Source organism: Peromyscus leucopus, chromosome 17 (assembly GCF_004664715.2).
Source record: "Peromyscus leucopus breed LL Stock chromosome 17, UCI_PerLeu_2.1, whole genome shotgun sequence".
NCBI classification, from domain to species: Eukaryota; Metazoa; Chordata; class Mammalia; order Rodentia; family Cricetidae; genus Peromyscus; species Peromyscus leucopus.
The window spans coordinates 54350433-54378221 of NC_051077.1; the positions used below are offsets into that span (position 1 = coordinate 54350433).

Below are 27789 nucleotides of genomic sequence, written 5' to 3' on the forward strand. Positions count from 1 at the left end.
AAAATAAAGTGTTTCCAGGCATGACAGGGCACAGCGCACACCCGTAATCCTAACACTGGCGTGGCTGAAGCAGGAGGGTCATGAGCTCAAATGCAGCCTGGGCTCACAACAAGACAGTCTCAAAAAGAGCTGGAGAGATGGCTGAGTGGTTAAAACCACTGGCTGCTCTTCCAGAGGCCCTGGTTAGATTCCCATCACCCACGGGGCAGCTCACAGCCAGCCATCTGCAGCTCTGGTTCCTGGGATCGGGCCCTCCTGACTTCCACCGGCACCAGGCACAAAATCAAACTAGAAACCAAAACAAAAACAAAGCCAGGCGGCAGGGGCACACACCTTCAACTCGGGAGGCAGAGGCAGGTGGATGTCTGTGAGTTCGAGGCCAGCCTGGGCTACAGATCAAGTTGGTCTACAGGACAGCCAGAGCTACACAGAGCAACCCCGTCTCGAAAAACGAACATAAAAACTGCAAAGCTGAGCGTGCGGTAGCGCCTGCCTCTAACTCCGCACAGTCCACACCGTGAGAGACCGCGTCTCAGGCGTCACAGGTCAGGTCACCCCCCTGTATCTCTCAATATTTACTGTGCGCGCCGAGGAGCGCGTGGATCTGCACCTCGAGGCGCTGGCACTGACGTGGGCGTGGGGAAGCAGCCGGGCCCCCTGCTCGGGCAGCGACCACCCTCACCGTGGCCGCAGCCCCTCTATTTCCTACCCAGGTCTTCGCGCTGAGCTAGAAAATAATGACGCCTTCCGAAATGAGCCGAACAAGCTCGGCTATTTCCGGTGCTTCCCCACACCGACGGCCAGCGCCTGTCGCTATTTCCGGAAACAATCGCGCTTCCGGGCTTCGGTTCACCTCGCTCTCGAGCGTGTGGGGCCGGAGACGCTTCGGCTGTTTCCGGACGCCGACGGTTGCCATGGGAGCGCCTTCGCCTCTTTCCACCCGCGGCCGAACTTGCGGCCGCCTAACCGGACATGCTTCGGCAAGTTCCGGAAGCTGTCGACGTGCTTCGGCAAGTTCCGGAAGCTGTCGGCGGCCGCCGAGTGTCAACTCCCAAGACCGGGAGTTGCGACCGCTCGGCTCTTCCCAGACACGCTCCCCGGGGCTGCAGGTTCACGACTTCGTAAACACACACCCGCCGTGCCGTTCGGCTCTCCCGCTGGGAGTCCAGCTGGGTCCGGCGCCCTTCTCCGAGCCCAGTTTCGACCGTTTCCGTATCCTCTCGGCCGCCTCCCCGCGGCCCGGGAGCCCCTCGGGCGCTCTCCCGACTCGGTTGCTCTCGGCTGTTTCCGGCCACGCTCGGCTGTCTCGTGGCCGACGGCAGCCGACCATTCCCGCGGGAGTACGTTCGGCTGTTTCCGGACGCAGACCCGCGTGCTTCGGTCGTCGAGCTCCAGCTCGGTGTGGGGCGGGGGAAGGACCGCCCTCCCGGCCCGAATGCGTTCGGCTATTTCCGCCCGGGGGCGGGCCCGGCGGCTTGGAACCGCGGCGACGGCGGCTGACGCAGGGATCCCGCGGCGGCGGCGGCGGCGGCGGTGGCGGCGGCGCCCGCGACTGGGTGAGTCGATGGCGGCGGCGGGGACATGAGGAGCGTGGGGGGCGCGCGGAACCCGTCTCCGAGTCGAGCGTAGAGCGGTGTAGCCTGCGGAGCGGAGACGGGGTCTCCAAGGCCGGGAGGTCCCCGCCCGCACCGGGGCGGGGAGCTTCGGGGCACGACCCGGGTCCGGCCACTTCCGGTGTCCGGGGGATTTCGGGGTGCACGAGCATCGAGCCGTTCTTGTGCGTGAGCACGGAGACTGTGCGTGCCCGCTGGGCCCCACCTTTTGCATTGGGGGCTCCGCGGTCCACCCCCCTCCCGCGTGTGCAGACGCGCGCGGCGCGGGGGCGGACAGGAGGCTCCCTTAGGAGAGGCCTCTCCGATCCTCAGTTTCCCTACCCACAGCATGCAGGCCACAGGGGGCCAGACGGTGAATCACGCCAGGTACCCGGGGCCGTGAACCCCCAAGCCCCAGTGGGACACCTGTCCCCGGTCCCGAGATTTGGGATGAAGCCTAGACCCTCCCCTTGGCACGATAAGCGCCTGCTGGGCGGCGCTTTTCTGAAAGCCCCTGTGCATCCTAGGCGGGCGACCTCCACCGTCAGGCCTTTGCCAGGACCAGTCTGCCTGTCCATGTACTGCTGTGTCCCCAAACGAGGACCTGTCACTCTCGGTCCCCCAGGAGGACGCACAGAGGACCGAGCTGCAGGCTGGAGTGGGGACCCAGGCTAGGACAGCTGGAGAACGTCACCTCCTTGCATCCTGCCCTGGTGGTGTCCAGCTCCTGTCCCCATCCTACTGTGGCACTAAGGTGCCCATGATTCCTCCTGCCACCCCCCTCTCTCTCACATCACCAGAGGGCCCCAGACTAAGGCAAGCTGGGACACCCCTGCACCCCGCCATCCCTCCCCTGCAGCCAGCCGAGGCTTCTGCTTCCTTGGATCCCCACCCAGGCCTCAGCTCCTGCTAGGCCATGTCCACTGCTCAGCCGTCCCTACCCCTCCTTGGGGTCCCCCAATTCCACCGTTAGTCCCCAGGGCACCATTCCTGCACTGAGTCTAATAGGTCATGTGGTCGCTGCCTTTGTTCCTACCTTGATCTTGAGCTTGGGTGTGTCTGTGGTCCAACCTTAGCTTCCTTCTAGTCAGTGGGATCCTCCAGAGAGCCCCAGACCTGTTTCCCCATCCCTGGTGGGGACAGTGAAGCCTTTAGCTCCTGGCAACCCTGAAGGAAGCTGTTAGTGTGCCCTCTGCACATGGGCAACTGGAACTCAGCAGGGACAGGGACCGCCCCAAGTCGCTGGGGTTCCGGCAGGGCTCACTCTGCCTTGTCCGTGTCCTCTAGGCTGGCGTCCCTGGCTGAGCATGGTAGCAGCCTGTGGTCTGGGTTTCCTCGTCTGGTGTCAGGCACACCCTGAAGAGGCAGCAAGCTTGGGCACCCACGGCCCCGCTCATGACAGCGTGATCTACCTGCCGCAGCCTGGCCATCTGATGGGGGACACCAGCTGAGTGACTTGAGGGAACACCGGGGACACCCGCCTCGCACAGGTGACTAAATGGTGGACTCTGACAAGTGGCTTTTAGTGATGGCCAGCTAGGCATGAGCGGCCCCCGAGGTCGCCTGTGACTTCTGGAAGTAGAGCTCTCCGCAAGTCCATCAGTCGGGCTGCCCCGCTCATGGGGCCCCGGGAGCCGCCGGGAGCCACGTGACTGCAGACCCCACCAGACCCCGCCGCCATGGCGGGCGCTGAGGGCTTCCAGTACAGGGCGGTGTATCCGTTCCGCCGGGAGCGGCCTGAGGACCTGGAGCTGCTGCCTGGAGACCTGCTGGTGGTGAGCCGGGTGGCCCTGCAGGCACTGGGCGTGACAGATGGAGGGGAGCGCTGCCCACACAACGTGGGCTGGATGCCCGGCTTCAACGAGCGCACCCGGCAGCGCGGGGACTTCCCTGGCACATATGTGGAGTTCCTAGGGCCCGTGGCTCTGGCTCGCCCAGGACCTCGCCCACGAGGCCCCCGTCCGCTGCCTGCCAGGCCCGGGGATGGGCCCTCCGAGTCAGGTGAGCAGACACCTGGAAGAGGGACCTGCCCCTTCGGACCTTCAGGCGGGTCTTCAGGTCTCTCTGGTCAGTCGTGGGAAGGCTGTGGTGATTTTCCAGGGCCTCTGTTGGGACCCTGCTGTCAGTGAGTTCAGCCCTGGAGACAGGTCCTGGTCAGGAAGTGAGAGTGTGTCACCCTGGTGACAAGTGTGGTGAGTTGCTGAGGGCGGAGGCCCTCGGCACTGTGCACAGCATGTGCAAAGGCCCTGGGGCCGGCTCCGGAGGCAGGCAGCAGGGCGTGCGTGCGGAGGGGACTTAGGAGGCGTGCCTGTGTGTTCTGTGGACTCGGGCCTCCTACGAGCTGCAGCCAGTGTTCTCCATGGGAGCCTCTAACCCTGCCTCACTCGGCCTCAGCGGCAGCACATTGCGAAGCAGGGGCCCTGCACGCCTGTGGCCAGACAGGGGGCCACACGCCAGTAACCCCAGCCTTCGGGAGGCTGCGGCAGGAGGGTCGCCGAGAGGTCTGGGGCTGCTTGTCAAGACCTTGTGTCCAATGCAACCCGCATGGCTGCAGCCCTCACTCGGGGTGGATCGGCAGTGCAGCTGAGGCCTGGGAGGTTGGCTCAGGCCACGCAGCATCTGGTGTCCCCAGAGCCCAGGCCTGGCCCTGAGAGCCGCAGGGCCCCAGCCCATCCGGGCTCTCAGCCAGAGCCTGTGGCTGCCCCAGGAACAGCCGCCTCCCTCCCCAGGCTGGCCAGGGTCCAGCCACCTCGTGTGCCCCGCCTCACCCTCAAACTTGAGGTCTGCTCTCTGCAGCCTCAGTTTCCCTACCAGCAAAGGTCCCACCCCCAGGCCCTGAAGAACCTCCTGGAAATGCTCAGCCAGCTCCCTCAGCATTCCCCTGCATCTCTCAAAGGGGGTGAGGCTTTGCCCGGTTGGCATTGGGGTCCCCAGCTGTCGCACCCCTCCCCCCACGGGCAGGGTGCTGTCCACCTCCTCTCGCCTCCTGCCTGCTGGTTTGGGGGGTTCTTTCTTCATTTTCCATGCAGCTGGGCCAGCTCCACTCGGAGAGGCCTCACAGGCCCTGGCTTGCCTCTGCTGCGTGCCAGGGCGTCCCTGCCGAGGGCCAGAGCCAACCCAGATGGGCGGGGCGCGCAGAGCCTTGCCGAGCGAGCGGGACACCTGTGCACAAAGGCCCTGCGGGGACCAGGCGCTGCTGGGAGGGGGCTGGGCTGGGGCCCAGCTTATGGGGTGGGGGAGGGGAGGGAGCCAGGTGGGGGAGCTCGCTACCCCAGCCCTGGGGGGACCAGGCGAGAGAATTGCCCTGGGTTTGAGGCCTGTGTGGGCTACAGAGTAGGACCCTCCTTTAAAACGGAAAAAAGAAAGTCAGGAGTTGGCCAGGCTTATATCCCCGCACTGTAGGAGGCAGGGTGGGCAGATCCCTGAGTCCAGGCCACCCCGGTCTGTATATTGAGACGCTGTCTCAAAAATAAAGCCTAAAACAAAAAAGATACCACCATCTGGCTGTCTCCCTCGAAGTTTAAACCCGGAGGGGGTCAGCCCTGCACTCGGGGCTGCAGAGCAGGCCACAGTGGAGTTTTGGTGGCTGTCACAAAAATCCCTGTGAAACCACACACATCCAACCGTACAGGTCTCAGAGAGCAGGCGTTGAAAGTTGCGGCGAAGGCTGGCTTTAGTTCTCTGCCTGTCCCAGCCGAGGACAGAAACTGGACTGCCACCTTCTTGGTTTGGGAGAAAGGTGGTGTAGCCCGGGCTGGTTTAGAGCTGGCCGCCCTGCCCTCCACCCCCGAGGGCCAGAGTGCCGCACGTCTACTCGCACGCCTGGCCCTCATCTCTCGGGGGCCACTGTTGCTGGGCTTCTCGATTCCTTGTGGTAACTTGAGAAATCATTTCCCTCTAATTCAGCCTCCTGGTGGCCCCGGGTTCCCAGGCCAGGCCCCCGCCAACGGCAGCCGCCCGGGCTGAGCCGAGCAGGAGTAGAGGGGTTGGGGGCTCACGTCCTGTCCCGTCCTTCCAGGCCTCGCGCTGGCGGAGCTGGCCGAGCTGGCAGATCAGTTTTCCCCCCCTGACCCTGCTCCGCCCATCCTGGTGAAGCTGGTGGAGGCCGTTGAGCAAGCAGGTGAGGGCCCGGCTGACTGTTTAGGGTGGGGGCTCATGCCCACCCAGGGCCACCCTGGTCTCTGCACGGGAGGAGGCTGAGTCTGGATACTGTGGGGAGGGGTGACGCCCAGTGGGGAGGTGGCCTGCGCCCCACGTGACTTGCTTAGTCAGTCTCTGGGTCTCTTTCTCCCAGGGCTGGACAGTGAATGCTACAGCAGGCCGGAGCTGCCCGCCCCAAGGACAGGTCGGGTTCCGCTTGCTCTCCTCGGTGATGGGCAGGGTGGGCGCGTGCCCCAGGCTGCACGATGACGCCTTGTCCTTGCCTGCAGACTGGTCCCTGAGTGACGTGGAGCAGTGGGATCACGCCGCCCTGTGCGATGCCGTTAAGGGCTTCCTGCTGGCGTTACCTGCAGCCGTGGTGACTCCTGAGGCAGCAGCAGAGGCGCACCGGGCGCTGCGGGGTAATCCCTGGCAGGGGGGAGCAGGGGGACCGGGCGGGGTCGGGGGTCAGTGGCCTGGCTGACCGGCCCTGGCCGGCTCTCTGCCTGCAGAGGCTGCAGGACCCGTGGGACCGGTGCTGGAACCCCCAACGCTGCCGCTGCACCAGGCGCTCACACTGCGGTTCCTGCTGCAGCACCTGGGCCGCGTGGCCCGCAGAGCGCCTGCACAGGCCACAGCTGTCCACGCCTTGGCCAGTGCCTTCGGGCCGCTGCTGCTGCGCTCGCCTCCGCCAGGGGGCGACACCGAGGGGTGAGTGGGCGGGACCCAAGGGGCGTGGTGGGTGTGGTCAGAGGTGGGTGGGCGTGGCTCCGGTGGATGGGCGGGGCTGAGCCAGGGGGCGGGGCCTCTGTAGGCAGAGTAGTCCCGGCCAGGGGGTGGGTTCTCTGGTTCTCTAGCTGGGTGTACGTTCTCTGTGGGGAGGGCCCCTGCTGGCTGGGGAGGAAGCAGGGGCCAGAGCTCCGGTATCTGGGGCTGGAGTGAGGGGCTGCGAGCAGAGAGCGTCAAGTCCAGCCCGCGCCTTCCTGCGACGCTGCTTCTCGTTTTTTCTCACGGTGAGCATGTGCCGAGCACCGATGGCGTGCGCCTCGCCACACCTGTCTGCCCGCTGCCAACTGTTACCCTCGGCACCTGCTGCCCCAAGTCTGCGCACGTGGGATGCAGGACGTGGCACCCAGCTGTCGCTCCAGACCCTGACGCCCCCACTTGCCCCTAGGAGTGAGCCTGGGCCCGACTTCCCGGGGCTGCTGTTGGAGAGGCTGCTGCAGGAGCTCCTGGACGAGCAGGATGCCGCCCCCCCAGGTGACGGCCCTCCCCCCGACCTCTGCTCCCGTGGGTGGGCAGCCTGTCCTCTTCAGTTAGTGCTTAGTGCTTGCATGTTTCCCGCAGGTTCAGTATGCACTTGGTGCGTAATGCATGCATGTTTTCCTGTCTCCCAGCACTGCCACCCAAGCCCGCTAAGGCGAAGCCGGCCCCCACAGCCCTGGCCAATGGAGGGAACCCGCCCTCCCTTCAGGATGCCGAGTGGTACTGGGGGGACATCTCCAGGTAGTCTTTCTGCGGTGGAAGGGGGGCTGCGGGGGGGGGGTGGACAGCCCGGTCAGTGGCTCCTCGCCCGCGTTCCTCAGGGAAGAGGTGAATGAACGGCTCCGGGACACCCCGGACGGCACCTTCTTGGTCCGAGATGCATCCAGCAAGATCCAGGGAGAGTACACGCTCACCCTCAGGTGGGGCTGATGCCCAGGCGGGGGCGGGGGTGTGTGGGGGGATTTGGGGCCTTCTGTGGCGCTGACCCCGCCCCCCACACAGGAAAGGCGGGAACAACAAGCTGATCAAAGTCTTCCACCGCGACGGCCACTACGGCTTCTCGGAGCCCCTCACCTTCGGCTCCGTGGTGGAGCTCATCTCTCACTACCGCCACGAGTCGCTGGCCCAGTACAACGCCAAGCTGGACACGCGCCTGCTCTACCCGGTGTCCAAGTATCAGCAGGTGCCTTCTCGGGGGGCGGCGTGAGCGCTGCTGGGCCTGGGTGTGGAGTGGACACACTGATGGTCCTGTGTCGTTCTCCCAGGACCAGGTGGTGAAGGAGGACAGCGTGGAGGCCGTGGGCGCCCAGCTCAAAGTCTACCACCAGCAGTACCAGGACAAGAGCCGAGAGTACGACCAGCTGTACGAGGAGTACACGCGGACCTCCCAGGTACCGGGCGCTGCGCGCGCACATGAGGTGCAGAGGGGCCCAGCCCGGGTCTCCGGTACACAGTGCCGGACGCTGTTCCCTCCCAGGGGTGCTCAGTTCCCAGCACGGGCCCCGAAGGAAGGGCGGGTTTGGAGAGGGGAGCTAAAGCCAGCGCTGGAAGATGCCCCTGGAGGAGACGGAGCAGAATCATCTTTCACTACTGATGAGGGCCTTTCAGGGGGTCCGGGAGTTACTGAGATCACCCCGTCCGTCCCCAGGAGCTTCAGATGAAGCGCACAGCCATAGAGGCCTTCAACGAGACCATCAAGATCTTCGAAGAGCAGGGGCAGACGCAGGAAAAGTGCAGCAAGGAGTACCTGGAGCGCTTCCGGCGGGAGGGCAACGAGAAGGAGATGCAGAGGTGCGTGGGCTCCTGAGGGAGGGGCCGGGGACGTGGGAGTGGGCTTTGGAGCGCAGGCGCTTACCACGCCCCTCCCGCAGGATCCTGCTCAACTCGGAGCGGCTGAAGTCTCGCATCGCGGAGATCCACGAGAGCCGCACGAAGCTGGAGCAGGACCTGCGGGCGCAGGCCTCGGACAACCGCGAGATCGACAAGCGCATGAACAGCCTCAAGCCCGACCTCATGCAGCTGCGCAAGATCCGGGACCAGTACCTGGTGTGAGTGGGCGCCGCGCTCCCGGCCCTGCGCACCAGGGGGCGCCCGCGCACTGTTCTCGCTCCTGGGCCGGGGAAGCCGCCGGTTCCTGGCGCCCCCCCGCGGCAGCCGGCGATACTGCACTCCACCCACTCTGGCTTGCCTCAGTTTCCCCTGCACAGGCGCTCACCCGCTTCTCCCCCTCAGGTGGCTCACCCAGAAAGGCGCCCGGCAGAGGAAGATCAACGAGTGGCTGGGAATCAAGAACGAGACCGAGGAGTGAGTGGCGCCCTGCGGGCGGGGGGTGGGTGGGCAGGAGCGGCCGGGGGGGGGGGGGGTGGGCAGGAGCGGGCCGGGGGGGGGGGCAGGACCAGGCCGGGGCTGACCAGGCCTCCCCCCGCCCCCCCAGCCAGTACTCACTGATGGAGGACGAGGACGCGCTCCCGCACCACGAGGAGCGCACGTGGTACGTGGGCAAGATCAACCGCACGCAGGCGGAGGAGATGCTGAGCGGCCGGCGCGACGGCACCTTCCTCATCCGGGAGAGCAGCCAGCGCGGCTGCTACGCCTGCTCGGTGGTGTGAGTTCCCGGGTGGGGTGGGGGGTGTGGGGGGCAGGGATGCGGGGTGTGGGGGAGAGCCGGCCTCGCCCGGGCGCCCCTGCAGCCGCCGTCTGTCCCGCAGGGTGGACGGCGACACCAAGCACTGCGTCATCTACCGCACGGCCACCGGCTTCGGCTTCGCCGAGCCCTACAACCTGTACGCGTCCCTGAAGGAGCTGGTGCTGCACTACCAGCACGCCTCGCTCGTGCAGCACAACGACGCGCTCACCGTCACCCTGGCGCACCCCGTGCGCGCCCCCGGGCCCGGCCCGCCCGCCGCGCGCTGAGCCCCCGCCCGCCCCGTCCACGCCCTGCCCCTGCGGGGGTTTTCAAGCCATAGCCCGAGGGCAGGAAGGAAGGAACTGCACTGGGCTGTTTCCAGGAACCCGGCCTGGACGCTCGGGGCCGGGCGGGACCCGCCCCGCAGACCCCAACTTCCCCTCCGAAGGCCGAAGTGAAACCAGGCCGGGGTTACCCCGCAGCTGCGCCCCTCTCCAGGGGGCAGGCGCAGGTCTCCAGCCGCCGCCCGGCCCGGCCCTGCCCCGGCCGTGCGGCCCCCTCCCCTTGGGGACAAGGACCCTGGGAGTCACTGCCCCTGGACCCCACACCTGCCTGGGCCACGGGCAGCGGGTTTTGTACGGTACGTTTATTGATACGAATATGACACATTGTACCTGTCGGCTGAGTGTCTTTGGGGACGGGGTTCTCGGCCCCTGCTGCAGCCTCTGGCCGGCCCGGGGTCGCGCCGTACACACCTGTCATTTTGATTCCTCTCCATTTCAACCCTCACCGCCAGAGAGGTCAAGACCTCGTCCAGGGTCACACAGCACACATAGCACTGCAACTCGGAGCCCCTGTCCCGGGCTGCTGGCCTCACCCCGGGCTCTGACTGCCCAGGCAGGCACCGGCTGTGCCTGGTACAGCCACCCACACATCCGATCCACAACTTCCTGGTCGGGAAGAGGTGTCAACAGCCTTTCAGGCCGCCCAGGAGGGCGTCTGAGGCCCCTGGTCTGCCCGAGTGAGGAGGTGAGGCCGAGCTCTGACCCTCCGCACCTGCTGAACAAGTCCCGAGGGCTGGCCTGTGCTCATTAGCAAAAAATCAAACCCTAATAGCCCTGCCCTGGGGTGGGAGCCATCGAGACTTCGCCCAGGAGTGCTTTGCTGAGTGCTCCCCAGCCCCAACTGCCCCAGCCTGTGTCCTGAGCGCCTCTGGGCTCATGAGGACAAGTGAACGGATGGAGTCCATCTCGGACCCGGTCCCTGGGGGTTCCTTTGCCTCAAGTCGCCCCAGGCCGCGTCCTTAAAGGGAAACTCCACCTTGTGGTGCCAGAGCCAGGGAAGCTGAGGCAGGAGAATCACAAGCTTCATAAATGTGACCTGTGCTTACAGTGTGGCTCCTGGGGAGCCCTGCCCGGGGTCCCCGGTGAGGGGCTGGGGCGGAGCCCTGCCCGGGGTCCCCGGTGAGGGGCCGGGGCGGAGCCCGGGGTCCCCGGTGAGGGGCTGGGGTGGAGCCCCGCCCAGACTGTGAGGTTCCGGAAGGCCCGGTCTTGGATCGAGGATCCTCAGCGGCCTGCTGTCCCCGCACGGAGTCCGGCGGACCCGCGAGTCCCCGGCCGGGCTGGACCATCCCCCGCCTGACCCGGTGCGGAGGCTCCAGTCCCAGCCTAGCTCGCTCCGAGCCCTGCCCGGGGGCTGTCGCCAGCCGTGTGCCACCCGTGACCGCTTGACGGACAGAGGCCGAGTCGGGCGCGTCCCCGCCCCCTGCCCCGCGAGGCCGCGGTGCCGGGGATCGGATGCCCACAGTCACGGGACAAAGTCCCGCAGCCGCGGCGCCCACCCCAGGCCCGGCCGCGGAGATGGGGAGCTGCCCTGCCGCGCTGGCTTCCGTGCTGCGGTCTAGCCTGAGTCAGCAGGGCCGGGGGGTGTGCTGGGGCTGGCCAGCCTGGCCTGGGCTAGCCTGGCCTGGGGGGGTGGGCTGGACCAGAGTCACTCCCGCACCTCCGGGGAGGGACGAGGACGCGGCCCCTGCCCTGGTCTGGAGACCCTCCTGTCCCTGACCCACAGCCTCGCGTGACGGGCGGGACGCGGGAGGAGGGGACGCTGGACAGCACCGAGCGGCCCCGTGATGCGGGGCGCAGCACCTGGCCGGGGCGGGGCCTCCGGGAGGAGAGGGGCGGGGTCGGGAGAGAGGGGGCGGGGCCTGCGCCGGCTTAAAGTCTCCCGCCGCCGAGGCCAGCCAGCCGCCCTGCCGGACTTCCCTCCGCGGTCATGCCCCGGTCTCTGCTCCTGCCACTGCTGTCCGTTCTGCTGCTGCTTCCACTTGAGGCCCCGAGAGCGGCCGGGGCGTCTCCGCTGCAAGCGTCCTCCAAGGCCGCGGCCACATGCAAGGTGGGTCCTGCGACGTGGGGCGGCGGACCCGTGCGGGGACCCCACGGCCCCCAGGGGCGCGCGCCCCAGCAGTCCGCACCCCGCGGCCGGGTCTGGCCGGGACTGGCCGGGTCCAGGCCGTTCCGCCCCCCGCCGCGGGTGTGGGGCGCGCAGCTCGCCCCTCCCCTGAGCATTTATCCACCGCCTGCTGTGTACCCCGCGCCGGGAGCGGAGGGCGCCGGGATCGGGTGCTTTCCGCGCAGACCTGCTGAGCCACTGGCCGGGCTCCACCCTCGCGCAATTCTTGTCGCCTACTGTGTGCGTTCCAGCCGCGGAGGGAGGGCCGGCGTGCCTCTGACACGGAGCAAACACATGCCCCGCACGCCAGGCGCCTTGCTCAGACTCTGGCTGGCCTCCCGCCCTCCCGGGACCGGAAGTCTGCGTGCATGAGGCGCCTCCTGTGTCTAGTCGAGCGTCGGACAGGGTGAAGTTTCCCCGGGTCACTGGAGAGGAAGAATAAATAGAGTCTGCGTGGGTGAGAGGCCTCGGTTCGGCTCCGGTGCGCAAAATTACAAAAGAAAAAAATGAGCATGCGTTTGGCTTTCAGGGTGTGCGCCACCCAACAGGACTGAGGCCGTAACTAGAGATGTGCACGTCTAGTCTTCTTCTCCTTTCTCTTGTGTTGTTTTGATTTGGTTTTTCCTCTCCTCCTCCTCCTCCTCCTTCTGAAGGGCCGCGGTTTCACAATGTAGCCCTGGCTGTCCTGCAACTCACTCTGTAGACCAGGCTGGCCTCAAACTCCCTCCTCTGCCTCCCGAGTGCTGTGACTAAGGGCATGCCCCACCCGCACAGCTGGAAATACGCATGTCTTAGCCGACGTGGTCAGGGCTGTGCATTGACCGACCGCTCACTGCTCGCGAGCCTGCCAGTTTCCGCTCTGCAGATAAACTGTGATTGCGGAATGCGATGTGGACCCCGGCGAGCCTCGGAGGGCCCTGGGCGTGCCCGGCGGGAGACCGCGCCGCGCTTCCGCAAAGGCAGCCCTGGCCCGGTCCAGCGCCGCGGACCGAACCAACCGGGGCCCGGGGGCTGCACCTCACCAGAGGCCTCTCCCCCCCCCCCCAGGCCCACGACCTGTGCCTGCTCGGGCCACACGCGCCGCCCCCTGCACCGCGAGTCAACGTCAGCCTCTACTATGAGTCCCTGTGCGGAGCTTGTCGCTACTTCCTGGTCCGAGATCTGTTCCCGACCTGGTTGATGGTTATGGAAATCATCAACGTCACCCTGGTGCCCTACGGGAACGCGCAGGTGCGCGGGAAGCGGGGAGACTGAGGCAGGAGGGGTGCCGCGGGATGGGGACCCCCAGTCACCCGAGCTCACCACGACCCGTGGGTGCCTTGCAGGAGAGGAACGTGAGCGGCACGTGGGAGTTCACGTGTCAGCACGGGGAGCTGGAGTGCAGGCTGAACAAGGTGGAGGTGAGCTGCGCTCCGTGGGGAGGGGCGGGGGGGTGGTGGCCACATCGCCCGACCACCCTGCCTCCCTCTGCAGGCCTGCCTGCTGGACAAGCTGGAAAAGGCAGCGGCCTTGCTCACCATCGTCTGTATGGAGGAGATGGAGGACATGGAGAAGAAACTCGGGCCGGTGAGCTGTGCAGGGGGGAAGGAGGCGGGTGGGGTAGGGGTGGGGGAAGGCCAGCCGCAGGGCCCAGCACGCCCGGCCCTGGGAACTCCCATCTCTGAGTGGAACCTTTGGTCTGTGAACCGAACCTGGCACCCCACTGTGCGGACCTCGATAACCCGCCAGGAGATAAGCCAGAGCCAGGAGCTCACACTTCCCAGGGCATTGTGGGAAATAACTCGAAGAGGTGGTGCAGGCCCAACGGCCCCCAGGCTTCCCGGCCTCCTGGAGCTTCAGCAGTGCCGCTGGCTGGTGGACTGGGGGGGACGCGGGGAAGGGGTAGGAAGGGTGTCCCCAGCAGAGGAACAGCGTGTACCAGGCTCCCGGGGCACCAGCTTCGGGAACCCCACCCAGGCGACCGTGAGTGTCTCAGTGGGGAAACTGCTTGTCCGGGGCCGCTCTGGACTGCTGGCGAGGTAACGGGGTCCCGTGTAACGTTAGAGGGACCAGCCTTAATATCACACATCCCAGGGGCTCGGGAGAGAGAACTACTAAGGGCGAGGACTGTTTTCAGGAAATAGAATCTCAGCACACCGAGCTCTATAGTCCACTTGCTTTAATTCCTCTGGCATAACATCCTATTTACACAGCTTCAGTTCTGTTCTCGTGTCTAGCTCCTTTCTTGCCTGATTTCTCTCTACACTTATCTAAGTTCTATCTTAATTCTCTCGTCTTAACTCTGCCTCATCTAGGTCCTTTTCAGCTTGTTCTTCCCCACCCAGGACTTCCCCATCCTCCATCTTGTTCCTCTTGTCCTCTCTTCTAGCTCTTCAATCTAGTTCTCCCCCATCTCAGTTTGTTCCTCTCAAGTTCTTACCCATCTAGTTCTCCCATTCTCTTTTCTCCTTGGTGCCCTGGAAGTCCTGGTATATAAAGCCAGGCTTCCGGGGTCAAACGGAGGGGTGATAAGAACCACATAGAGAGGCAATAACCGTTAATTATCATTTGCAACCCCGAAGGGAAGTGACCAATGGGGAAATGAATTAACTAAAGGCTAAATTCGGGTAATATCTAAGAAGAGGGAATCGTATGTGTTCAACTCTTAAACGTGATTGGTAGAAAATGTTAAGAATCTGTAAGTTGCTAGGTCAATGGGAGAAAATAAAACTCTTTTTTTCCTGTGGCTCCTATCTGTCCAAGCTGTCTGCCGTTTTTCTGCAGGGTGGGGGAAAGTGTGCTTGGTCGCTAGGCAACCTGTACAGCTAGATGCCTTTGGTGATAGTTAAAGGGAGATCTGGAACTGGAGGTAAGATTTGGGAAAGGAGGAAGTAAAGCTTAATTAGCACATCCGCTAGGCCTTCTCAATTTAAACTGGTAGCCTGGATGCTTAAGTCTGTTCTTAGAGAGTACAGAGGTATCTCTGATAAGGTACTCTCCTCCATCTGGGGATGGACCTGGCTGGATGCTGCCAATGATGATAATTACAGGGAGACTTGAACTGGGTTCTGGCTGAGCATAGCTTTCAGTGCAGAAGGTTATCTAAATATTCCTAGAAGTGGTTAGGTAAGGAGTTAAAGGTCTATAAAGTTAGTAAGGCTGTGAGAAAGGAGGGTCCGAGCTGAATTGTGTAAAGCTATTACTTAATGTCTACCTGACCTAGGCAGTGTCCCCTTGTGGAATTTGTCTTAAATCAGGAGACTTGCATGTGGACTGTTATTACTGCTAGTCCTTGAAAGTGGCCAAGGGAGATATCTGATTCCAGAGAAAGCCTTTCCTTTGTGTGTGTCCAGAGAGTGATCAGTCCACACTGTTAGCCCTTCTTAGGGAAAAGTCAATTGGGGAAACTATGAAGGCACACATGATTTTCATAACAGAAGACAGCTGATATATAACAAGCCCAGTGACACCAAAAACTCCTTGGGATTTGGCTTCCTCTGGAGGAATTCCCTGATCCCTCCAGGTAGTGACTTTGCCATAACCAGCTGAGTTCTTAGGATGTTCCTGCGGCCCGCAGCAGAGGAACTGATCAAAGCCCCCTCCTCACAGTGCCTGCAGGTGTATGCTCCGGAGGTGTCACCAGACAGCATCATGGACTGTGCCACCGGGGAGCGTGGCACGCAGCTCATGCACGCCAACGCCCAGCTCACCGATGCCCTGCAGCCGCCCCATGAGTACGTGCCCTGGGTCCTGGTCAATGAGGTAAGTAAGAGTCTCAGTAGTGTCCCACAAGCTCAAGGCTCTGGGTTCAAATCCCCAGGCTGCAGGTGGTGTAATCCCGGCACAGGAGATCCGTGGGGCTCTCCGGGGAGTGCAGCTGTGACATGAGCTGCTCTTCCAGAGGAACCAAGTCCAATTCCCGGCACGCCATCAAGCAGCTTCTGCACTCACATAGAGACTTCCTCAATTAAAAATAAATGTTTTTAAATCAAGATGGACAGTGACTGGAAGATACCACATGAGGGACGGGAGAGACAGCTCAGTGGTGAAGAACACTGGCTGCTCTTGGAGAGGACCCTGGTTTTATTCCCAGCACCATAAAGTGGCTCACATCTGTAACTCCAGTTCCGGGGGATCTAGCGCCCTCCTGTGGCCTCCATCAGTACTGCACAGACACCTCCCGGCCAAACATCCCACCCTACACGTGAAATAAGATAAATCAATCTGAAAATAATGGTTTCATTAAAAAAAGACTCCAGAAAAGAAAAAGGCACCCCATATTGGGCTCGAGCCTCTGCCCACACACAAGGTTTTTACACCCTGATCACGACCTTTCCTAGTTCAGCACAGCTGAGACTGTCCTGAAACAGTGATCCTCCTGCCTCAGCACTCGCGTGCTGAGCTCCCAGGCTCGTGCATCCTCCCCAGCTGAGCTTAACCATATCTTCTGTGGCTTACAGAAACCTCTGAAGGACCCCAGCCAGCTCCTGAGCACCGTCTGTCAGTTGTACCAGGTGAGCTTAGTGTAAGCCAGTGGGGTTCAGCTGTGGGGGTGCAGTCTCCCCGAAGGGTCCCGACTCCTAGCCTTTCACCCCCTCCAGGGACTGGAGAAGCCGGACATCTGCTCCGCCATGGCCAACCCTCCAAGGGAGGTGTGCTACAAGTGAAGGTCATTGTCCCAGGAAAAACCAGAGCCCTCCAGGGATGCCACCCATCAACGAGAAACTCACACATGTCTCCCAAAACAGACTCGGAACTCCTTAAGAATCTTGCCTTGTTTTCAAATGGTGCTAAATTTAAACTCATTGAATAAATAATTTAGATTGCTGTGATTCATTTTTCCTGGAGTTATAGTTGTTTTTTGTTGTTTTGTTTGTTTTGAGACGAGGTTTCTCTGTGTTACAGCTCTAGTTGTCCTGGATCTCACTCTAGACCAGGCTGGCCTAGAACTCACAGAGATCCACCTGCCTCTGCAGCTCCAGTGTTGGGATTAAAGGTGTGCACCACCACTGCCACTTTGTGGTTTTGTTTTTAATGTGGGTGCTCAGCACACAGCCTCCCCGAGCCGTGCCCTGGAGCCTGGAGTTCATCTGAAAAGCCTGAAAATACCAGTCTGCATGAGTTCCTGTTTCATTGTGTGAAAGACAAAAGACACTTAAGGAAGGGAGGGCCTGTGCTGGCTCACCTCGTGTGGAACTCCGCAGGGGAAGTTGAGGCAGGAGCTTGAAGTCACACTGCACCCGAAGTTGGGAAGCAGGTGACTGCTGGGGCTCTGTCCACGTTCCTTTCTAATTCTTACAGAACTCCAGCGCACAGGATGATGCCACCCACACTCGGGATCATTTCACCTCAAATATGAGTCCAGCCGAGTGCTTCTCAGCCCGTGTGTGTGTGTGTGTGTGTGTGTGTGTGTGTGTGTGTGTTCACTGTGTGTGTTCACTGTGTGTGTTCACTGTGTGTGTGTGTGTTCACTGTGTATTCACTGTGTGTGTGTGTGTGTTCACTGTGTGTATTCACTGTGTGTGTGTGTGTTCACTGTGTGTGTTCACTGTGTGTGCGTGTGTTCACTCTGTGTGTTCACTGTGTGTGTGTGTTCACTGTGTGTATTCACTGTGTGTGTGTGTTCACTGTGTGTATTCACTGTGTGTGTGTGTGTTCACTGTGTGTGCGTGTGTTCACTCTGTGTGTTCACTGTGTGCATGTTCACTGTGCTTGTGTTCACTGTGTGCGTGTGTGCACTGTGTGTGTGTGTTCACTGTGTGTGTGTTCACTGTGTGTGTGTGTGTTCACTGTGTGTGCGTGTGTGTTCACTGTGTGTGTGTGTTCACTGTGTGTGTGTTCACTGTGTGTGTGTGTGTGTTCACTGTGTGTGTGTGTTCACTGTGTGTGTGCGTGTGTTCACTGTGTGTGTGTGTGTGTTCACTGTGTGTGTGTGTTCACTGTGTGTGTGCGCGTGTGTGATCACTGTTCCAGGAAAGGCGGCAGTGTACAGGCGGGCGGGATAATCGGGAGCTAGACTCCCAGCCTGAGCTGAGAGCTGTGATTGTGGAGCAGTTAAAGCAAAGACTAAAGAAGGCCGGGATCTTTGTTTCTGAATCGACACAGAGTTGCTGTGGAGAGAACACAGGGGCCGCCTAATGAACTGGGCGGCCTTCAAAGCCAGGCGAGTGGCTGGGCGATCGGGGCAGGGGTTCAGGGCCAGCCTGGGCTCCAGGAAGCAGGTCTGAAACGGCGGTGCCCACGTCCCGTGCCGGCACCCGGGACCACAGCCCGGACCACAGCCCTGGGACCACAGCCCGGCACCCGGGATCACAGCCCCGGCACCCGGGACCACAGCCCGGCACCCGGGACCACAGCCGGGAACCCGGGATCACAGCCCGGACCACAGCCCCGCACCCGGACCACAGCCGGCACCCGGGATCACAGCCCGGACCACAGCCCGGCACCCGGGACCACAGCCCGGACCACAGCCGGCACCCGGGAACACAGCCCGGCACCCGGGACCACAGCCCCGGGATCACAGCCCGGCACCCGGGACCACAGCCCCGGGACCACAGCCCGGCACCCGGGACCACAGCCCGGCACCCGGGATCACAGCCCCGCACCCGGGATCACAGCCGGGAACCCGGGATCACAGCCGGGAACCCGGCGGAGGGCGCGCCAAGGTCAGCCGCGCGCAGCCGTGCAAACACTCCCCGCCCCGCCCAGTCCCCGCCCCGCCCAGTCGTGGATGGACGGCGCTGCCGGAGACACAAGACACACGATTGGTCGGGCCGGCTCCGGGGGCGGGACGCTGCGGCCTATTGGTCCGCTGAGCACCGGTAAAGCAGGGGACTTCCGTGTTTGTGGTGACGTAGCGCAACGCTCTCTGCCGATTGGCTGATGCCCCACGAGAGGCGGGGCCCGTGGTTTCCGATTGGTCCGTGCCGCGCAGGCCCGGCGCCGAGGCGTGTGATTGGCCCGCGCCGGGGGCGTGGCCGGGGCGGCGGCGGCTCCCGAGCGGCGGCGGCCGAGGCCTGGCGGTGCGCGCGGCCATGGCTCCCGGGGGCTGGCGCTGGGCTCGGAAGGCGCTGGCTGCCGGGCGCCGCTGTTCCGGGGCCGCGCGCTGCTCGTCACCAACACGCTGGGCTGCGGCACGCTCATGGCGCGGGCGACGGCGCGCGCCAGGCCTGGGAGGTGCGCGCGCGGCCGGGACAGAGCTTCAGCGCGCGGCGCTCAGGTGAGCGGGGCGGGGGCGCCGGGTGCACGGGGGAGCCGACGCCGCCCACACCGGGACCCGGACCCCCCCCCCGCCCACCCTGGGGACCGGAGCCGCCCCCGCCCACCCCGGGGACCCGGCGCCCCCCGCCCACCCCGGGGACCCGGCGCCCCGCCCACCCCGGGGACCCGGCGCCCCCGCCCACCCCGGGGACCCGGCGCCCCCCGCCCACCCCGGGGACCCGGAGCCGCCCACCCTGGGGAGCCGGAGCCGCCCGCCCACCCGGGGACCCGGAGCCGCCCACCCCGGGACCCGGAGCCGCCCCCCGCCCCCCGCCCACCCCGGGGACCCGGCGCCCCCCGCCCACCCCGGCGTCCCCCGTCCACCCCGGGGACCCCCGCCCGCGCGCTGACTCTCCCCGCCCCCAGCCAGCATGTTCGCCGTGGGCTGCAGCATGGGCCCCTTCCTGCACTTCTGGTACCTGTGGCTGGACCGCCTGGTCCCCGCCGCGGGCCTGCGGAGCCTCCCGAGCGTGGTGAAGAAGGTCCTGGTGGATCAGGTGGTGGCGTCCCCCATCCTGGGCGTCTGGTACTTCCTGGGTAAGGAGCTGTGCGCCCCAGGGCTCGCGGTGGGCAGGCTGGCCCGGGCCGGAGGACGGCCGGCATCGGGGCTTCCTTCCTCTTTTTCTATTTATTTACTTTGGTTTTTGAGACAGGGTTCCTCTGTGTAGCCCTGGCTGTCCTGGATCTCGCTCTGTAGCCCAGGCTGGCCTCGAACTCAGAGATCCACCTGCCTCGGCCTCCCAGTGCTGGGGTTAAAGGTCTAAGTCACCTCGCCCAGCTTTTTAAAACACCCGGACCAGAAGCCTGGGGCAGAGGAGCTCAGCTACAGTCGTGGGGAGGTCGAGGCAAGAACTCACAGAGAGAGGGAGGCCGGCCCAGGGTCCCGGCAGCCCAGGGTCCCGGCCGCGGTGGAGCCCGCAGTGGGCGGCTGGGTCCCCGCATCGGCTCCGGCTCACTTAGTTAGGTCCAGACAGGCGTCCCCAGGGGTCCCCGGGCCACCGCTGACCCTGGCCAGTGGAAGGTCAGAGGTCAGGCAGGGAAGGGCTCAGGTGATGTGCATTCCGGAGTGCCTCTGGGGGGGTGCCCTGGGGCAGGACGGGGTCGGGAGGGGAGGGGACCGGGGGCAGGACGGGGTCGGGAGGGGAGGAGCCCTGGGGCAGGACGGGGTCTGGAGGGGAGGGGACGACCCTGGGAGGGGAGGAGCCCGAGTGGCAAGGACGGCGTCTGAGGGGTGTGGGGCAGAGGGGTGCAGCTGCGGTCAGACAAGGCTGCCGGGGGCCGGAGGGGTGGGGTGGGGGCCGCGGCTGGTGAGGTGGTCCCCGGGGTCCTGCAGGGGTGACCTGGAGCACACGGACCACACTCTTCCCCTGGCCCGCCCGGGCGCTCGGCCGGTCAGTCCACCGCCGCGCCCCGCCCTGCCGATGTCCTGCCCGCAGCCGCCTCAGCCCTTTCATTCATTCATTCATTCATTCATTCACCTCTTGGTCGTCTTCCCAGGCCTTGGCAGCCTGGAGGGCCAGACGCTGGAGGAGAGCTGCCAGGAGCTGCGGGCCAAGTTCTGGGACTTCTACAAGGTGACCCCGCCCCGCCCCAGTTCTTCCTTCCACGCCACGGGGGCTTTGGCCCACTCACCCTCCCTCCCCGCCCGCCCCCTCCCCCGCCCGCCCTGCCCCCCCCCCGCCCGCCCTCACCGGCCCTGCCCCCCCTCACCGGCCCTGCCCCCCCCCCACCTCACGGCCCTGCCCTCCGCAGGCCGACTGGTGCGTCTGGCCAGCCGCTCAGCTGGTGAACTTCCTGTTCATCCCGTCACATTTCCGAGTCACCTACATCAACGGGTTGACCCTGGGCTGGGACACGTACCTCTCCTACCTGAAGTACTGGGTGAGCTCAGCCCCGGGGCGGAGGGCTCGGCGGTCGGCTCCCCCACCCCTGCCCGGTGCCCGGCGTGACCCGCCCTCTCCCCACGCAGGCACCTGAACCCCTTCCGACTCCCGGCTGCGCGGACTGAGCAGGAAGCCCGTGGAGGAGTAGGTGGGCGGACGCACTCCTGAAGGAGGCTCGGGGCAGGTCCGAGCCCTGGGCCCGGGCAGAGCCCAGGCTGGACCAGCCGCCCCGCCGGAGTCCGCGTGCAGCGGCCCCGCGGGATCAGCACCAGCACCAGCCGGCAGTCCCCTGTCGGCCTGCAGTGTGACTCGGGCTCCATTGCGGCCCAGGCAGCCCCCCCCGAGGTCCCCTGGACCCCAGGTGACAGAGACAGATGTGCCCTACAGCCCTGGAATGGGGTCTGGTTTGGCCTCAGAAAACTTCGTGCGAGGGTGGGCAGCGGTGTGGAAATGTCATTAAATCCTCTGTAATCACAAGGCTGGCTGCTGGGGGCGGGGCGGGGTGGGCTGGGGCCGGCAGAGACGCAGCAAGGTCCATTCGCTTTATTGAACGGTGTGTAGTGTTGATAACTTCTAGAGGGGTGGGGCGCACGTTTGACACTCGTGACGTCAGAACAAGGTGGGGATATCCCAAGTAGTGAGAGTGTATGATCCCCGCATCCTATCCATCCCAAGATAAAGTAGCCGGGGCAGAAGGCCCAGGCCAGCAGGATGCCAGCCTGTCGACCCAGTGGTCCACACGGCAGTCCCCCAGCCTCGGAGCTGGCAGGCCCGTCATCTCCATGACATTGGTCCCTCTCCACGACCGACAACTGGATGGTGGCGTACGAAACCAAAAGGGGGGTGTCTTAAAGGGTGGGGAGCAGGGGTATAGCACACCACAGCAGAGCAGGGTGGGGTATGTACAGGGTGGGACGGGGGACGCGCCCAGGAGCATCCTCAATAAATAAATAAATAGCTACGATAATAAATAGGGTGATGGGATGGGGGGCTCGCCCCTGGCGGGGGTGCTCAGCAGGCGCAGTCCTGGTGAGGAGGTGCCTGCTGGTCGGTGAGCTGCGGACCCTGCTTGGCGCCTGTGACCGCGGGGTCAGCAGTATCCAGCGACTCCGACATCTTCTCACAGATCACATCCACCAGACGTTCAAAGGTCTGCTTGACATTAATGTTGTCCTTGGCGCTGGCCTCGAAAAACTCAAACCCTGCATTGGGAGAATGCAGAAATGACGGCAGAGCCCGAGGGCGGCCATGTGAGGGTGTCTGCCGTGACCCTGCCCTCTAGAGAGATGGCCACCCTGCAGACACCCCTCCCTTCCACCTGCCGCCCAGCTGGGCTCCACAGACCCAGCCCAGAGGCCTCCAGCACCCAGGCCTGTTTCCCTCAGCATCCACTGTTCGTGGAGCTCAGGACACGGTGGGACACGTTTCCTCTAGGGGGCAGTCGGGTGCCACTCACAGCTGCACAGGCTTGGCCGGCCCTCAGTCTGCACCTTGAGCAGTTGGCCTACACCACCCTTCCACATCCGCATGCTGTGCCCGCTCCGGAAGCGTGGCGTGGCTCCCAGCATGCACTCCTCTGCCCAGGTTTCGCTTTCCAGTCCAGAAACTTAGACTCTTCTGAGGCCCACCAGTGCCAGTCCATCAGAACCACTGCCAAAGCCTCCTGGGTAGTGACTGGTCTTCACAAGTGTGAACCACCGGGGGTCACGCTCATGCCCGATCCCCAGGGTGTGTGGGGGTCGGGGGTCAGGGTCCCGGTCCAGTCTGATGAGGGATGCAGTCCTGTGGGTACTCACCCAGGTGGTCGGCAAGCTGCCGACCGCGTTCCGAGGACACCACTCGTTCGTCCTCCATGTCACACTTGTTCCCCACCAGCAGCACCTGGGCGTTGTCCCACGAGTACGTTTTAATCTGAGTCGACCTGCGCGGGGCAGCCAGAGGCTGAGGAGAAGCCAGGGGCCGGCCCTGCCCAGGTCCCTTGCCCTTCCTCATGAGCTCAGGTTGTTCTGGACCTCTCATCCCCCTGCCTCGGCCTCCCACATGCTGGGATGATGTCTGGTGCTCCACTACTTCGGATGCAGAGGCGTGACAGCTGATTTACGGTGCTGCGGGTTAATCGGGTTCTCACACGTGCCAGCCAAGTGCTCAGTGAGCCCAAGTGATGCTCCTGCCTCTGCTTCCCAAGAGGCTGGGACCACAGGCCCGACCCACCCGTCCTGGGTGTGCAGAGCGTTTAAATACTACAGACCATGGAAGCCCTTGGTCCTTCGCAACCCCAAGCCTTGGAAGCAGCCGACGTGGTTTGTCCCACCCGACTCCTGTTCTTCACTGTTTTTCAGACATGCTGGGGTGGAACTCCAGGCTTTATCCAAGCCAGGCAGGCACTCTCTCAATGAGCTAGGAGTACTCTACCAACCGAGCAGCAAGCACTCCAACAACTGAGCCACAAGCACTGCACCCACTGAGCAACAAGCACTCTACCAACCCAGCCACAAGCACTGCACCCACTGAGCCACAAGCACTCCAACAACTGAGCCACAAGCACTGCACCCACTGAGCTATAAGCACTCTGACCACACCGCTCTAGCTACCTCCAATGCCACTGTTCTATCTGAGATCCTTTTACTTTCTGAGTGAGCTGCTCACCAGTCCTGCACGGCATTGAAGGATTCCTCGTTGGTGATGTCATACATTAGGATGAAACCCATGGCGCCCCGGTAATAGGCTGTGGTGATGGTGCGGTACCGCTCTTGCCCTGCCGTGTCCTGAGGAAAGGAGACAGTAGTCAGAAGGGATATCCTGGCAGCCCCTCTGAGGTCCAGGGACAGTGGGCTGGGTGGCCGTTGTGCCCAGATGGGTCCCTGTAAAACCTCTCATTCATTCAGCAGACATGCCGGGTGCTGCCCAACGCCCTGTGCCACACCCTGTGCCAGAGTGGGGACTCACGGCACTGTTAAGAAAACACTCATGCCGGGCGGTGGTGGTGCACACCTTTAATCCCAGCACTCGGGAAGCAGAGGCAGGTGGATCTCTGTGAGTTCGAGGCCAGCCTGGTCTACAGAGTGAGGTCCAGGACAGGCACCAAAACTACACAGAGAAACCCTGTCTCCAAACCCTCTCCCCCCAAAAAAGAAAGAAAACGAGGAACTCCATGTTCTTGTGGACAAGGCTAGCCTGGTCTACATAGTGAGTTCCAGGGATACATACAGAGACCCTGTCTCAAAGAAACAGAAAACTCAAAAACGTCACAAAATTAAACCCTGATGTGAAGCCCCTCCTCCTGGCACTGGGGAGGCGGGAGCAGGAGGATCTGGAGTTCTGGGCATCCTCGACTCCCCAGCTGCCTGCTCACACCGGACACCCAGGCGTGTGAGCGCGCCAGCTGCAGGCGGGGACGTCTCCCCCGGCCCACGTACCCAGATCTGCAGTTTGATCCTCTTGTCGTTGCGGTAGATAGTCTTGACCTTGAAGTCGATGCCGACGGTGCTGACGAAGGCCGGGGTGAAGGAGTCGTCGGCGTACCGGAAGAGGAAGGAGGTCTTCCCCACGCTGCTGTTCCCGATGATCAGGATCTTGAACATGTAGTCGAAGTTCTGGTCGGAGGACTCCTTCTGGCCATAGCGCGCGTCTGTGGCCGATGCCATCTGCAGGGCGGGGCGCAGAGGGCCTGAGGGGTGCAGCAGGGCACGGCCCGGGATGGGCATGCACAAGGGTGCCAGACACCCTCATTCCACCAGGACCCCAGTGTCACGTGGGCCCCACAGCACAGGCCGGGCTGTGACCTTGGCAGGCGCAACACTCCAAGGAGGCTGTGAAGGGAAGCCCTCTGCAGGTCCCTGGCACCCCGAATCTCCCTGCACCCTGAGAGGAGACTGAGGCGGGCCCCACCTTCCCATCAGTCTCTCATTACCCTAAAGAGACCCACGCGGGAGCGCGACAGCATGAGTACCTGGGGATCCCCAGTTCGCCCTCATCCTTACTCCTCCCCTGGAAGAACTGGGACCCTGAGATAGCCGTATCACGTGATAGAGACGGGCGCACACAGGCTGACATGCACAAATCGCTCGCGCGCATGCACACACAGTGAAGCATCCAAGGCAGGCTGACCCAGACTCCTGCCCTGCGTGCCAGATGTGGGGCTAGGAGAAGAAAGCCAGCGCGCATGGTGTTTGCCGGCCCATGCATGTGCACGGCTCACTGCACCCATGCACGACTGCACACGCAGATTCCCCTGCATCAGCCAGTGCATGCGTGTGCACCTGGCCATTGACGAGGACACACCGCACACGCGCATGGCTCCACACGCGTGTCAGCGCATACTTGAACTCGGACCCACGCACACCGCGCACGCGCACCATGCACGCACAAGGTTCCACCACCGTGCACGGTGCGCGTCCTGAGGTCACGCGAGCCTATCCATGACCAGCGGGCGCGCACACGCGTGTTCACCCCACGAGCACGCGCACGCATCAGCCTCCCGCAAGGCCTGCCTGGCCTTCCCCTCCCCCTCTGTCGCAGAGCCCGGGACCCAGTGCCGGGCAAAGGGCGAAGATTGCGGGGTGCGGGAAGCCGAACGCGAGACCCAGAGCCACCACGCCCGAGTCGCGCGCCCCCCTTCTTCCCCAGCTGTCAATCAAACGCGGGCCCGCGGTGCGTGGCCCCGGGCCGCGCTCACCTTCCCGCTCCGAGCTGAGACGACGCTGACGGCGGCGACCCTGGCGACTGCACGGGCGACCGGGCCCCAGGAGCGGCGGCGGGGCTGCAGCGGCGGCGGAGGCTCAGGCCCCTGCAGTCTTCGCTGACGTCCTGCAAAGCCAGGGGCGGCACTCTCTATGCAAACGAGGCTGTGACGTCAGAGGGCGGGGCCGGCCGGCAGCCGCGGGGCCCCACTGGCCAGCGCGGGCCGGAGGGGCGGGGCATGGCGAGCCGCTGGGGGCGGGGCCCTGAGGAGACCTGGAGGTCTTATTGGCGGCCGCTCTCGAGCGACGGACGCCTCATCCAATCAGCATTCTCTGACGTCTTGGGCGGCCCAATGGGGGCTGCCAGGTGTTTGAAGGGCGGGGAGGCTGAGGCCGGGGTCCAGCCCCCGTCGCGAACTTGACCCTACCCCCCCAGCTCTTCAGAAACGTGCGGGACCCTCCGGGACGCACCAAGGAGCTTGGTTGCGTGTTGAGAAAGGGTCTCATGAAGCAGGCTGGCATCGAAGTCGCCAACAGCAGAGGCTGACCTTGAACTCTGCACCTCGCTGACCTCAGTTGAGGCCTCAAAAGACCCACTGAAGAAGAAAAGACAGAGTTTAATCCCAGCTCTCAGGAGGCAGAGGCAGGCGAGCCTTTGGAGTTGCGGGCCAGGGATTCACACAACACAGAGCTGGAGGAGAGGAGGACGGGAGGAAGCGCCTGTCCACTGTCGGTGTGCGGGCGCCCTGTGCCTTCTCCGACGGCCCGGCCTGGAGGCCCCGCCCCGTCTCCAGGGTCCGCAGTTGTGATGAAGAAGAGCGGTCCAGAAAGACACCACCGCCAAGGCATGCGGGGCACGTCCAGAAGGGAGAACTAGGAACTCACAGTCATCCTTGGTTATAATGCGTTCCCGGCCAACCTGGGCTACACAAGATCCTCTCTAGATTAAAAAAAGGGGGCTGAGGGGGCTGAGAGATGGTTTCAGGTGTGCACGTGTGCACACACATGCAAGCCAAACACCCATACATAAAAAGCCCTCTCCCTCTGGATTTTCAAGACAGGGTTTCTCTGTGACTCTCTCTGTAGACCAGGCCTGCCGCTGCCTCCGGCTTGCAGGGATTAAAGGTGTGCCACCGCCCGGCGTAGGTCTTTTTAACAGGCCTAGGATATTTCTGTTTGGTGAGGAGCCTGCATACTGCATAAAGCCCTGGGTTCGATCCCTAGCGCAGCATGACAGAGTGGTGTCCGCCTGCTTTCTCACACTGGGAAGAGAGAGGCAGGAACAGATTTCCAAGGTCATCCTCAGCTAAATAGTGTCTTGAGGCCAGCCTGGGCTACATAAAACCCTGTCTCAAAGAACGAGTCCGGTTCTGCGCAGAGAAAAAAGAACTGATGGTGCCCTGGCTTCTCTGTGCATTTAGAGCTCAGAAATGTCCTGAGCGCTGAGTCCCAAAATTGCAATGAAGGACCCAGGAAGCAAAGGCAGTTCAGAGAGGGAGGCCACCGCACGCCCTTCACGGTGTGGACACTGGGGCCCAGGCGATCCTGTGTCCCCGGAAGCTGTGCGCAGAGATGCAGACTTCCGGGCTCTGATGTAAGACATTCCTGCACATCTTCCCGCCAAGGTGGGAACTGGGGCGGAGGAGCAGCGGACCCAGCCTGGAGCCTTTCCCTCCGCGTTGGGCCCGGGAGGGTCCCATCGCCTCCATCCCCGTTTGGAGACCACACCGCCGGTTGCGGAGGCGCCGAGGGACCAGAATAACTTGTCGCCTGGATGCTCGGCCGCCCCCGCGAGGAGCCTGCGATGCCCCGCCCGCTCCGGGGCCACGGGAAGCTTGTTTTTCTGCTCCCCCTCCCGCAGCAGCGGGCAGGGGATGCAGAGCCACAGACACAAATGACCATCAGTCGGCTAGGTCGCAGCGCCCGCCCCCCGGAGGCTAGGGTGGGGACCAGGAACGGGTTTGCGGACACAGGGGTGCGGGGAGGAGCTTGAGGCGCCCTCGCCGGGCTGGGATCTGTTCCCAAGGGATAAACTCTGGGGAGGAGCCGTGGGCCGCCTCCGGTGCCTTTTTATTTCAAAATAAAAATAGGGGCCGAGGCTCGGCGAGAAGCGCGTGTGGCTCAGTCGGTGGCGACACAGTTTGCCATCTGCGCACTTGGTAGGCGAGGGCCGTGAGTTCCTCACCCTGGACACTGAGCGAGACTGTCTCCTAATGTAAACATATCAGAACGGCCAGGCATGGTGGCGGGAACCTTAAAGCCAGCACGCTGGGGAGGCAGAGGAGGCGGATCTCTGAGACGGAGGTGACCTTGTGAGCCCAGGACAGCCAGGGCTCCGCAGAGACCCTGTCTCGGAAACTGTGTGTGTGTGTGTGCGCGCGCGTGTGTGTGTGTGTGTGTGTGTGTGTGTGTGTGCG

The 27789-nt window shown here is 63.6% G+C and overlaps 4 protein-coding genes across 6 annotated transcripts; 3 read left to right on the plus strand and 1 right to left on the minus strand.

Annotated features, from left to right (window-relative positions):
* The first annotated feature begins 3039 nt into the window (after positions 1 to 3039).
* Pik3r2 (phosphoinositide-3-kinase regulatory subunit 2) lies at positions 3040 to 9801 on the plus strand. Of its 3 annotated transcripts, none has more exons than XM_028863426.2 (15): positions 3040 to 3659; positions 5611 to 5712; positions 5887 to 5937; positions 6023 to 6154; positions 6245 to 6443; positions 6907 to 6992; positions 7130 to 7238; positions 7319 to 7417; positions 7500 to 7680; positions 7763 to 7888; positions 8146 to 8288; positions 8369 to 8545; positions 8730 to 8801; positions 8932 to 9102; positions 9206 to 9801. In XM_028863426.2, the coding sequence occupies exons 1-15, from the start codon at positions 3272 to 3274 to the stop codon at positions 9408 to 9410; spliced, it is 2241 nt and encodes a 746-aa protein (XP_028719259.1). In that variant the 5' UTR covers positions 3040 to 3271; the 3' UTR covers positions 9411 to 9801. The 3 variants fall into 3 exon arrangements, with proteins under 3 accessions (XP_028719259.1, XP_037067741.1, XP_028719260.1); XM_037211846.1 differs by having other exon boundaries at positions 8932 to 8988; XM_028863427.2 differs by having other exon boundaries at positions 3040 to 3593.
* A 1539-nt stretch (positions 9802 to 11340) lies between these two features.
* On the plus strand, positions 11341 to 16397 carry Ifi30 (IFI30 lysosomal thiol reductase). Its single transcript, XM_028863431.2, has 7 exons — positions 11341 to 11514; positions 12619 to 12801; positions 12897 to 12971; positions 13045 to 13137; positions 15160 to 15312; positions 16011 to 16064; positions 16152 to 16397. Exons 1-7 carry the CDS (start codon positions 11395 to 11397, stop codon positions 16215 to 16217), a joined length of 744 nt encoding a protein of 247 aa, XP_028719264.1. The 5' UTR covers positions 11341 to 11394; the 3' UTR covers positions 16218 to 16397.
* Positions 16398 to 18584: 2187 nt separating this feature from the next.
* On the plus strand, positions 18585 to 21170 carry Mpv17l2 (MPV17 mitochondrial inner membrane protein like 2). The gene is given in 7 exon segments (XM_028863428.2): positions 18585 to 18630; positions 18633 to 18695; positions 18698 to 18769; positions 19177 to 19347; positions 20308 to 20384; positions 20563 to 20691; positions 20780 to 21170. Coding segments are annotated over 7 exon segments (597 nt in total). The 3' UTR covers positions 20819 to 21170.
* Positions 21171 to 21221: 51 nt separating this feature from the next.
* Positions 21222 to 25452, minus strand: Rab3a (RAB3A, member RAS oncogene family). Its single transcript, XM_028863429.2, has 5 exons — positions 25369 to 25452; positions 24110 to 24337; positions 23340 to 23458; positions 22490 to 22614; positions 21222 to 21895 (listed from the first exon to the last, which is right to left on the minus strand). Exons 2-5 carry the CDS (start codon positions 24335 to 24337, stop codon positions 21705 to 21707), a joined length of 663 nt encoding a protein of 220 aa, XP_028719262.1. The 5' UTR covers positions 25369 to 25452; the 3' UTR covers positions 21222 to 21704.
* Between the last annotated feature and the right edge of the window lie 2337 nt (positions 25453 to 27789).

Coding starts and splice junctions, on each gene's coding strand:
- Pik3r2 (XM_028863426.2), top strand. CDS start 3,272: ATGGCGGGCGCTGAGGGCTTCCAGTACAGGGCGGTGTATCCGTTCCGC. Junction 5,938..6,022: donor GCTGCCCGCCCCAAGGACAG/GTCGGGTTCCGC, acceptor CCTTGCCTGCAG/ACTGGTCCCTGAGTGACGTG. Junction 7,418..7,499: donor GAGTACACGCTCACCCTCAG/GTGGGGCTGATG, acceptor CCCCCCACACAG/GAAAGGCGGGAACAACAAGC.
- Rab3a (XM_028863429.2), bottom strand. CDS start 24,337: ATGGCATCGGCCACAGACGCGCGCTATGGCCAGAAGGAGTCCTCCGAC. Junction 23,459..24,109: donor GGATCAAACTGCAGATCTGG/GTACGTGGGCCG, acceptor TCCTTTCCTCAG/GACACGGCAGGGCAAGAGCG. Junction 21,896..22,489: donor GCAGCTTGCCGACCACCTGG/GTGAGTACCCAC, acceptor CTCCCAATGCAG/GGTTTGAGTTTTTCGAGGCC.
- Ifi30 (XM_028863431.2), top strand. CDS start 11,395: ATGCCCCGGTCTCTGCTCCTGCCACTGCTGTCCGTTCTGCTGCTGCTT. Junction 11,515..12,618: donor AGGCCGCGGCCACATGCAAG/GTGGGTCCTGCG, acceptor CCCCCCCCCCAG/GCCCACGACCTGTGCCTGCT. Junction 16,065..16,151: donor CCGTCTGTCAGTTGTACCAG/GTGAGCTTAGTG, acceptor CACCCCCTCCAG/GGACTGGAGAAGCCGGACAT.